We start from the raw sequence: 12,000 nt of genomic DNA, 5'->3' as shown, positions 1-12,000 counted from the left end.
GTTATACAATTTAAAAATAAACACATTTTTTTCCAAAAAAGGACAAAGTTTATGGCAGCACTGCTCCCCAGTACAACAAATACCAAAACTTTTTGTTTGAAAATCTCACAGACCAGTGTCTTATCTTTCATGCCTGGAAGCAAAACTTTCCTAAATATGCCACTTTGGGACTTCTGACAATTTTAGCACCCCCCCCCCCCTGTATTTCAAAAATTGACTTTTCCTCAAAACACCCCTTTTTGAAATAACGGAATCTTCCATTCACAATTAACTGTACTTTTGTCAAACGCATTTTTGGAAAGATTAAGGATGCATATTTATCATATCCAGCTGAGAGGTAGGTCCACTATTTGGTTTTTACACAGTGGAGCCCTCAACTTTGGGTAATTTTTACTCGTGAAAAGAGCTAAATTAGGTGAAATATGGTAATTTTCTACTTTTGATCGTTGCCATGGCAACGAAGGTGTAAATGCGAAACTTATGCTTTATTTTTACATTTTGGTTGATGGCCTTCACTTGTGCAAAGTTTAAACGAAATCCATTTTTGAAGGTCTGCCACCACTTCTTTGATTTTTAGAGCAACCCAGTCTTAAAGGGATATTTTCTACTTATCATCATCATTAGACCGTGTAAGTTTTATTTAAATCTGTGGTCTTCACGATTTTTGTTTCTTACCAATTCTGTAACGTTCCTTTAAAATATAACTTTAAATGGAAGGTCTTCCTTTAGTAAAAGCTCAAAAAAATTGATCATAACAGGGGCTCTAGTGACCTTATGAATTTGGCGTTTTAAAATATCGTTAGAAACGACCCACTGCCTGGACAATGAGATCCTAGACACTATTTGGGCGTCTGTGGGTAACTTTTTATTAGTTTGAAATAATGGTATCTGGTAGTCAATGTCCTATAAACATTTTTATTTGATAGTTTTCTGTGTACAGAAGTTTTCATTTGAGTTTAAGTACAACAGTTTCCTTGCTGGGAAATAAAATTAACTGAAGTAAATCCTTCACAAATCATGAAACCTTTGTATGCTGTTATACATTTCTTTAAAAGCAGACAGTTTGAATAAAAATGCTTTAATACTGATAATAAATGTAATAATAACTAGGGATTTATATTGCATGATCTTCACAAAAACAACAGTTATCAACGCTTTACATTAACAAGTATTAAAAACAGTAATATTAACAGCACTGAAAAAGTACATTCTACTAAAAAAAACATACAGGCTCAATTACTAAAAATAATTATTAGTAAGCATAAAACCTTTCTTGGTAACGAGTAATGCGGAGAGGTTGATGGTATAAAACATTGTGAGAATTTGAAACGGCTCCCTCTGAAGTGACGTAGTTTTCGAGAAAGAAGTAATTTTCCACGAATTTGATTTCGAGACCTCAAGTTCAGAATTTGAGGTCTCGAAATCAAGCATCTGAAAGCACACAACTTCGTGTGACAAGGGTGTTTTTTCTTTCATTATTATCTCGCAGCTTCGACGACCGATTGAGCTTAAATCTTCACAGGTTGGTTATTTCATGTATATGTTGAGATACATGTACACCAAGTGAGAAGACTGGTCTTTGACAATTACCAATAGTGTCGACTGTCTTTAACTGCAAGATTAAAAAGAGCGTTTTTTACTTTTTGATTCAAATTATCAATAGATTGAGAGTGTTGAAAGTATAATGGCAGCCGATGAAAAAGATATGCGACAAGAAAATATAGATCTCATTAAAATTGTTTTGTTAATATTGGTAAAGGTCGAAGACCAGTATCCTCACTTGATGTATCTCAACATTATATAAATACACAAAATAACAAACCTGTGAAAATTTGTGCACAACTGGTCGTCGAAGTTGCGAGATAATAATGGAAGAAAAAATAGTACCCTTCTCACACGAAGTTGTGTGCTTTCGCATGCTTGATTTCGGGACCTCAAAATATAATTATGAGGTCTCGAAATCAAGGTCGTAGAAAATTACTTTCTTTCTCGAAAAAAAAATCAGAGGGAGCCGTTTCTCACAATGTTTGATACTTTCAACAGCTCTCCATTGCTTGTTACCAAGTAAGTGTTTATGCTTATAGGCCCTATTAACATACGTTTTGAGTAAAATAATACCAATAGTGTTCACTGCCTTTAATATTGATGTTGGTTTTGTTTGATCTTTGTCATATGAATCGACTAGGATGTGATGGTGATGACAAATATTAATATCGATCCTTTACTTATAACATTTAGCTTGATCTTTTCTGCCTCAATTTATGGGAATATTTACGCTGTTTATGAAATATTAACCGAAGAAATTGCCCATGAATCGAACACGAAAGATCATTGTTAGGCCGACGGCCGTTTCGTGAATCTATGAAAGAGACGTGATGAGCAACACCATTTGGTTTAACCTTGGTCATATTAAAGGCATCTGGCACTGTTGGTACTTACTCAAACAAATTGTTGGCATAAAAACTTACTTTGTAACGAGTAATGTGGAGCTGTTGATAGTATAACACATTGTGAGAAACGGCTTCCTCTGAAGTAACTATTTTTTGAGAAAGAGGCAATTTATCACTCAAATAATGAAAGACACTTCAGCTAAAGCCTTTTATTCTGCATCTGAAAGCGCACAAAGATAGTGCAACAAGGGTGTTTTTTTCTTTCTTTCATCGTTCTTTTGCAACTTCGATTACCATTTGAGCCCAAATTCTTATAGGTTTGTTATTTTATGCATATCTTGGGATGCACCAAGTGGGAATACTGATATTTGGCAATTTATATTACCAAACATGCCATTTGATCAAAATAGAGGAAACGTTTGAGCAAGGTTAATAATTGGTCCAAAATTATACAGTCGTGTCGCTTGTGCTTTTTGATATTGTACCTGATGTGTATTTGGTTTGCGGCATCAACATGTGTAAACATGTACAGTGGGCCTACATTCTTACTGGGTAGATTATGTTCTTTTGAGAACTTGTCTTGTTTTATATTCTAATACCGCGGGAGTAGATCTTTTTCTTCTGAACTCGGGAGACTTCTCCACTACGGCAGAGTACAGATTTTCGAAATTCTGGAGACTTAAGTCAGATCTGAAAAGAACTGTTCTGCCTTTCAGCTACTTCATTGGTGAAGATATGAAATCGGCTGGGACTAAGTACCTTTGCTTTAGTAGATCGAGTGAACTTCTCCTTAATATCTTCCCTATACAGCGGATTGAGTTCTTCAATTAGATGGTCTCTTGTACATGTATGCCTACTTAATGATTCGAGTTGTGGTGTGGTTTTTAAGAGCTCAAAACAGCCGTTGATATTGACAAAGGCGGTAAAAAGTTCCCGTTGTTGTGAAAACGCGTAGCCATGCCTTGAGAAAAATGCTCCGTCCGATATTCTCGATTAACCGTATCGATCGGTGTGCTCCGCCTGGTCACATCCCCGGCATATGTGGCCCTTCTCACCGCCTCGTCTCATACCAGTCACTACACAGACCAACAACATTCCCACCAATCTTTATCCACCTTCAAACATGCCCTATCGGCGATTTAGAAGAAGGAGAACTGCATAAAAACAACCTGAAACATCTCAGTTGTGGGTGGATAGTGTGTTCTTTTTTTTTTGAGTGACATTTCTACCAAACTATGGATGGATTTACAAAGTTTGATCGTGAGTGGCCTTCATGCTAAGATGGGATTTTTCTCTGGGTGTGGTTTCTGGAGGGTGGTAGCTCTGCTATGTCTTCTACCCACCACAACTTCTGCTTTGTTCGGTAAGCTCACATCTACCATTCCATTAAATATGAAAAATCATAAGTTCCGGGTTTTTATTTAAGGAGTAGATTTCAAAAAAATTATCTCAGGTTGGCTTTTTTTCTAATTGTGCTTTTTGAAAGAATGTCAATGAAATGATTGGTCTGAAAGTCGCCATTGTTTTATTGATCGCCATCTTAGGTTGGAACCAACTAATGGCCCTTTTCGCAACCACGGCTTTGGCTTTGACTTCGGCTTCAGGCTCCGTTCTCCCGTCTGAAGCCCTGCGCATGTACGTAAAGCCGCGCAGAATTGTCCCAAAACAACCGCGGAACCAAGCTATTCTGAGCCGAATCTAGACCGAAGCTGCAGATTCGAAAGGGGCCAGGGTGGATTTTTGAAACTACTGTTTCGGTTGCGGCGCCTTCTGTACTCGGTGGTCAATATTATTGTTCGTTTGAAATTCGGTGCGCTTTCTTTTCTTGACACTACCTTCAAAAATAAAGGGTGCCTATTTGTGTTTCAAAAGTGTGTGAAAATTCACCGGAGCATAATTACACCGCACACATGTAATTAATGACCCGTTGGACTAGACTCGGTTAAAACTAAGGATACGAAGTATTGTAATTACGTATACTTACAAAATGAAATACCTTCAATATACACCCAACAAACGAACACCTACATGTTTTTGTTGAACATCCCCGACAAAATTATTAAAAAGATATCAAATATAAGTAAATACCCGTGAATGCCAGTATTGGCCTAACTGCTTATACTTCAACTTGAAACTGGAGTTATACAAAATAACACAGTAAGTTGATAAAAAAAAAATCATTATGGAACCACAAATGAGACTGGAAACGGCTCTTACTTAAAAGTTTTGTATTATTGTCAACTTACGCAAAGTGACTTTGAGTATTTTTTACAATGCTGGAAAAACGTCCCTTGTGCACTGAATATTTTTTAAATTATAGAAAGCCATTGGTTACGAGTTGCAGAATACAGTTATCGATAGATATTTATTTAAAAGGGGTGCTCACAGCATTGGTGAAAATAGTTTTAACAAAAGGGGGGGGGGGGCTGATTGGGTAAAGTTAAAATAATTTGGGTTTGTTCAACTCAAAGTTATTGTAATTAGTAATACAGTTTCAACGATTTGCTTAAATTGTGTTTCACTATTTTCTCATGGCTACGATGACCGCTTGAGCTTGGACTTAAATAGGTTTGTTTATTTGTGTTCATGTTTATTTTGGGTCATTAAGTGTTGATGCCGGTCATTGACAGTTACCAAACTTGCACACGTAGATAAGATAAAATAATTGATGTTTTTTATTTATACTGTGTTTCAGATGAAGATGTTCGATACAAACCTTCGATTTGTAGCAGAAAGATCAAGACAGAGTGTGACATTGGAGTATGTGAAAGGTAAGAAATACTACTGTAGTAAAGTGGAATTTAAAGGGACGGGACGCTATTGGTAATTACCCAAAATAATTGTTAGCATAAAAGAATTGCTTGATAACGAGCTGAGTCCTTTAACTATGTATCTGAAAGCACTAGAAATGATGCAGCAAGGATGTTTTCTTTCTTACTTTTCATTATTCTCTTTCAAATTCGATTACCAATTGAGTCACAATTTTCACAGGTTTGTTATTTTTATGCAGATGTTGGGATACACCAAGTGAGAATACTGGTCTTTGAAAATTACCAAAAGTGGCCAGTGTCTTTGAAGAAGTAACTGCAATACAACTGTTTATGCGTGCTCTCAATCCTTTCCTATCCTATCCCTTCAAAAAATGATGACAATAACAAGAACTTGAAAATGGACGGTTGTGTTTGAGGTTACAAACGTAAGGTCGTTCACATTGGTACTAATGGAAATCTGAAAAATGTAATTTGTGATGATAAACATCAGAAACTTGCGGTTAAACCTTTATTAATGTATTTTCACTTCGCTGCTTATGTTACAATTTATAAAGGCAGTGGACACTTTTGGTAATTACTCAAAATAATTATTAGCAGAAAACCTTACTTGGTAACGAGTATTGGGGAGAGAGGTTAACAGTATAAAACATTGTGAGAAACGGCTCCCTCTGAAGTAACGTAGTTTTTTTCGAGAAATAAGTAATTTTCCACGAATTTGATTTCGATACCTCAGATTTAGAATTTGAGGTCTCGTAATCAACCATCTAAACGCATACAACTTCGTGTGACAGGGGTGTTTTATCTTTCATTTGTATCTCGCAACTTCGACGACCAATTGAGTTATACATTTTTAAAGATTTGCTATTTTGTGCATATGTTGAGATACACCAAGTGTGAAGACTGGTCTTTGACATTTACCAATAGTGTCCAGTGTCTTTAAGTACCTGTTCAGGGGTGGATTTCACAAAGGCAGTCCTAACTTAGGACTAGTCCTAGGCAATGCTCAGAGATAGGACTAGTCCTAAGTTAGGACCAGTAACTCATCCTAAGTTAGGACTGGTCCTATCTCTTAGCATTGCCTAGGACTAGTCCTAAGTTAGGACTACCTTTAAGAAATCCACCCCTGTTTTTTGTGTGTTGTCATTTAGCCTTCGAGAAAGACTCTGCCTGGGTCGAAACGTCAGGCCATTAGCTATTTGTGCGTAAAAGAAAAACATTTAGGCCCACATAGATCTCTTTTGAGTGACTCCTGGTTCTAAGAAGAACCGATGGACAGTATATCTCTGCGGCGGTCTGTCGTCAAGAGACTGCATACAGAGTATACTGTCCAAAACGTTGAGCCACTCTGTTCTTCTCAGAACCACAAATCAATTAAAAAAAGATCTATCTACATGGTGTCTCTGCAAATTTCTTAAATTTGTTGTCTCTCCACCATGCGAACTTTTGAGTATAATTTTTGCTGTTGAGAAAATATAATAAGCTGTTGCAAAGTGCTAACCAACCAAAATGACCTAAGGTGTTCAATGCAAAACATAGTTAATGGCCTGACGTTTCAAACTTAACAGAGTCTACCTCGAAGACGTAATGAGACAGACTCTAAAAGACACCTTCCAGAAAGGCTCTTTTATAGGGTCTAACCGTCAGACCATTCACTATGTTTTCCATCTTATCTATTTTGTTATGGTTTCCCATACACGATTTGTTGCCCCTCTTCGACTTGTGAATGTTCTCAATGGCTAAAAGACAATCGCAAACAATTTGAGAAAAAGACTTGAAAACGTGTTGAAGACGATCAGAGCCTCCTTATCGAAACGTCGAGTTGTCATGGGTTCTTCTCAGTACTTGCCAACTACCGGTTCTTCTCAAGAACCACCACTACTCAAAAGAGCATTATTTCATGATTTCGGATAATAATTCTCATTTTAACAAAAGTACGGTTGTTATTATTAAAAGAGATTTTCACCAGGTGTTACCGCAAACCTCACCTGTGTATTGTCGTACTGTATTCGTTTTTGGTACTGCAACACAAAAAATAGATCTCGCCGCACCTAGAAAGGCGGTTTGGCATGTTCGTTATATTGATCGGTAAGGATAGTGTCTAAGGTGTTTTCTACAATAGGTCTATTGTGTGTCACATGACCAATCACTTAGATTATTGACTATCGGGCTTGTTTGGTATGACGACAGGGAGGAAACAAGTCTCCTTGTTGATGTTGGGACTCGGGTGTGATATTATGTGACCTGCATATGTGGGCCACAAACCATAACACCTCCTGAGATGCCCCCTACTGGAGCAAGAATGCAGAATTGAGGACCTTGCGGAGTACAATGATATAGTAAGGAGTTGTGTTCAGTCCTGGCTGAAACACAACATCCTGGCTGAAACACAACATCTACATGTAGTGTGTGGATGGACACGATAAGAAGAAGAATAAGAAAGAAACTTGTATAAGAAATATACGATTCAGCAAAGTATTATTTTCCTGATGCACTTCACAAATTTACGTGTGGCCTAAACGCCCATTAATGATACTTTTTTCTTCATCTGAGGAATGGAGTTTCAAACTAATCTTGTAAAACAATCGAAGTTATGATTTAATCAATCAATTGTGAACAACCCAAATTTTCTTGATCAGTTCTTTGACCCTGCTCCAGATGCCTTATATAGCATCCCATTATTTTGACAAAAAAAAATCGAAAACCATGGGTTTTCCTTATGACGTAGTTTATCATAATTGTCAAGCAACAACTACATGTATCCGGACATTTTTTTTTTTTTTTGGCTCGTTTTTCACAAAGCGCTAAGATTCATTTAAGAATGCGTTGTTAGTAGCACCATGTGATTTGTATTGTGGCGTCACACTTTGTTTAGCAGTTAAGATTGATTCTCACTTGAGGACACAATTTCATAAAGGCTGTTTTAGTACAACAAATGTGCTAAGCACATGAAAATATTGCCTAGCGAAAACTGGTTGTCAGTCAAAGTTAAATGGACACGTTGCCTTGGATCGGACGAATTGGTCTATAAAAAAAAACGTTTGTAACCGTTTGTTATAAAATGCATATGGTTGGAAATATGTTTTAAAAGTAGAATACAATAATCAAATTTGCCTTGAAATTGCGTGGTTTTCCTTTTACTTTGCGAACTAACCCGGTCGGCCATTTATGGGAGTCAAAAATTTGACTCCCATAAATTGCCGACCGTGTTAGTAAACAAGGTAAAAGGAAAACCGTGCAACTTGGTGGCATGTTTGTGTGGATCGTTGTATTCTACTTTTACAACATCGTTCTACCCATATGCATTTTAATACAACAAACGGTTACAAACGCTTTCAAAAACCAACTCGACCGATCCAAGGCAACGTGTTCCTTTAAATTAAGTTTGCATGGTAGTGACTGGTGCCCCATTCAATTTTCCCTTGTTATGACAAATTTTGTCAGACAGAATTTACCTCTAAACAGCTCAGTGAAATAATAAAAGGCAACGATCTTTAGTGTTCGTGAATTGGGAACGATGACCAATTATCTCAGTAGTAGGCCTATATCTTTAAATGTAAAAAAAAAAAAAATGATAACGTTTTTCATCGTGGAATTTTTCTGTGTTTCTTATTATTAGGGAAGTAAAGATTGAGTGCTACCACGGGACATGCTCAAGTAGCGGGGAGTGCGTTTGCTCGCCGTGTTGGACAGGGGATAGCTGTGATTCTCTCGGTAAGTCAATTCGTCTTTATCATGTCATAGATACTCTAAATGGGAGGGATTTCAAAGTTAATCCAAATAATTGTAATTAAGGACCAATCCATATTTAGATTCGAAGTTAAATCTTTTTTATTTGAAGTTGAAATTCGTATAGGAAGTGTTTTTAAAATCCATCTTTTAGATAACCCTTTAAATCTCTCAATTATTTAAAAGTTAATCCAAAGGATTTAACTAAGGACCAATCCATGTTTTAATTTAAAATTAAATCTTTTTTAAATTAATGTAGTTTTTGAGAAAGAGATATTTTTTACCCCAAAATTGAATCTAAGAAAGGCTTTATAGGCATGATTATACCGTGTTCAGAGTTCTGCATGGACAAGCCATATGTAGGATGGCACTCCTGGAGCTCCGTACCCCCACAGTGTCTTTGTGAACTCATCTCTCCCCTCGATGGTCTGCTGGATCTCATCTGCTGGTACAACCAAAGTCTAGAACATTTCGTTACGGAGACCGTGCTTTCGCCAAAGCTGCCCCTGCCCTATGGAATAAGCACCCTGCCTCACTTCGCAAAACAACATCACTCAACAGCTTCAATAGGGAACTTAAAACAGGGGAACTTATTCTCCATTTCCAATTGTATGATGTTTTCTTTTTGTAAAGGCGCCTTGATCGGTTTTCTGGAGATATGCGCATTAAAAATCCATATTTTTATTATATTTATTACTAGTCTCTCACTCAAATCGTCATTTTAAGAAGTTACCATACATCCAGACTTCGACGGGTATGATACCTGTAAAGACTGCAGTTTATCCCTTAGCACAGCTTACTCAATTTCGCAAAATTAGAAAGTTTGTTATCTTTTGGTCATGTCGAAAAACGAGTATAAGGTACTTGTACAAGTCCCCCATTTTAGACCTTGTATTTAATTAATCAATACATCTTGCTCTTTGTTTGACATCTTTCTTTCTAGGGCTGTATCGATCGAGGAACATTGCATTATAAAAACTCCAACCTGCACCAAAATAGGGCCACTATTTTTAAGTCATGATTTATTAAGTAGTTCATCGATTAACTTCGGCGGAGTGATATTAACCAGAAAACTAGGGCCGTCCTGCTGTTTGCAGTGCAAGGGGGAAACGAAGACATTTTGTTCGTGAATGTTTTTGCAACATGTTGCGTAAAACCCGGGATAATGTTTGTTTATAGCAGTGTTGTTGTTTTTCGAGGGTGATATCATTTTTTCTGTTTTTCACAACAAATTCGAGAGGAATTTTTTTTTTCGAGACGTTCAAAAGTTCAAAGAACAAGATAGAAAGGTTGCATTAAATATGGATTGTGTCAAGGAACACCATTTAATTTGTTTGTAACAAGGATTGCTGGGCAAACTTGAGGCAATTTTAATTATAATTTGATTGGTTGATGCTAGAAGTTGTTTGTTGGGAGTGCGAATTCTATTAGATAGTGTTAGTTGTCCAAACAAAGTTTAAAATTCACCCTGACACGTAAATGTATTGTTATCTTTGGCACCGTTTGCTATAATTTGCAATGTTGAAACGCCACGCACGGAGGGCCTGGTTTAAACTGATGGGTTGTCAGTCCATTTGATCCCCCTCATTTGAGTCGGACCTAAAAAAAATTGGAAAACCTAAAAATCACTTGATTGCATAATTACTTGAAGACAACTTTCTTTTAATATTTTGAGAGTTAATTTTTGACTACTTTCTTTTACAGAAAATTCTCACGTGCCAGTATTCCAGCAAACACTTCTTACAATCGACGTCAATTTGAAAGAAACATTCCGTGATGACGTCATAGCCACCGTGGTGGCCAATGACCCGGATGCAGAACTATGTTCCTACGAGGACGGGTGCCCGTGCTCGATCATTCTCTACTCCATCGAGCTGGGGAACGATGACTCTTTATTCAGGATCGATCCCAGAACCGGGGAACTCTCAATCTCGGATGAAAAACGAATGGCGGAGATTGAGAAGGACGAGGTTGAACTGCAGATCGCAGCCAAGAACCCTGTGCACAGAACGCGGGGTCGAAGGAGACGGATGGATGGTGATGATGTACAGAATGACCAGAGAGTATCTAAGATGCTAGTGAGGATCTTATTCTCATCCGGAATTAAGGAGGAGGTTGTGGAGGTTCATTCAAGACACAGGAGATCGGTAAGATTTGCGATTGGAACAGTAAAAGGTACACGGACACTATATTTAAATTAGTTTGGTAACTACTCAAAAAATGTAGTGTCACATGGTGCTACTGCAAACCAAATATATCGTAGGAGGTCCTGTTTTCGTGGTGTCCCTAAAATCGTGGCAGATCTTTTACCTCTCTGTGCGTGATGTAAACAGTCCCTATAGATAAAAATTGTGTGGTTTTATTTGCCAAGCAAAAAGTCTCCTCTCCCTTGACCAAAACTTAGAAACACGTAAGGCTCCACTGGTTATTTGCACTTGTAAATGCAAAAATTTTGGTATTTTAGGCATTTCTACAAGGTACAAAAATATGTCATAATGTTGAGGCCATATAAAAATATAATTGCCCACCGAAAAAGTTTTATCAAACACTATTTCAATTCACAATTCATGATCAAATCATGTGACTGAATATTTTGCTGAGCATTCTGGAAACAAAATACAGAGGCTTAAAGAAGCCATGTGTCATTTTCTAATATTTTTGGAGATTTTGTATTTTTTAACCCTCATATCAATATTATTATTAATATTAAAGTTATTATTAATATTAAAGTAAACTATGTTTTACACAATAATTGTGACAACTTACTTGATAACGTCCTTATGGACTGTAACAAAGGGTAACTCTGTTTCAGTCCTAGGAGTAGGTGGCAACGGCCTATGGACAAAATAATTGTAGCCCACACCTTGAAGTATATAGCCTTCAGGCCTTGTGTGTCTGGTGACTTACATAGAAGAAAAAAAGGAAAACAAATGCTTTTGATGACATTATGAGAAATGAATCCCCTGAAAATACGTAGTTTTTGAGAAAGAGGTAATTTCTCACTCAAATAATTGAATCTGAGACAGACGTCAGACATGGAGCACATGAATTTGTGCAACAACGGTGCAAACGTTTTTTATGTTGTACTTGCAACTTCGATGACCATTTTAGCC

At 37.1% G+C, this 12,000-nt stretch overlaps 1 protein-coding gene across 1 annotated transcript in view; it reads left to right on the top strand.

Moving 5' to 3' along the window:
* The window catches only part of LOC139950129 (uncharacterized), a 42,920-nt gene that overhangs the window by 6,383 nt on the left and 24,537 nt on the right, over nucleotides 1-12,000 (top strand). The window contains exons 2-5 of the mRNA XM_071948758.1: nucleotides 3,608-3,753; nucleotides 5,086-5,161; nucleotides 8,778-8,872; nucleotides 10,592-11,034. Coding sequence (XP_071804859.1) covers nucleotides 3,630-3,753; nucleotides 5,086-5,161; nucleotides 8,778-8,872; nucleotides 10,592-11,034 — 738 coding nt within the window. The 5' untranslated portion in view covers nucleotides 3,608-3,629. The remainder of the gene's footprint in view (nucleotides 1-3,607; nucleotides 3,754-5,085; nucleotides 5,162-8,777; nucleotides 8,873-10,591; nucleotides 11,035-12,000) is intronic.

This window comes from Asterias amurensis, chromosome 2 (genome assembly GCF_032118995.1).
Source record: "Asterias amurensis chromosome 2, ASM3211899v1".
Classification (NCBI taxonomy): Eukaryota; Metazoa; Echinodermata; class Asteroidea; order Forcipulatida; family Asteriidae; genus Asterias; species Asterias amurensis.
This window is presented reverse-complemented; position numbering and strand designations above follow the sequence as displayed.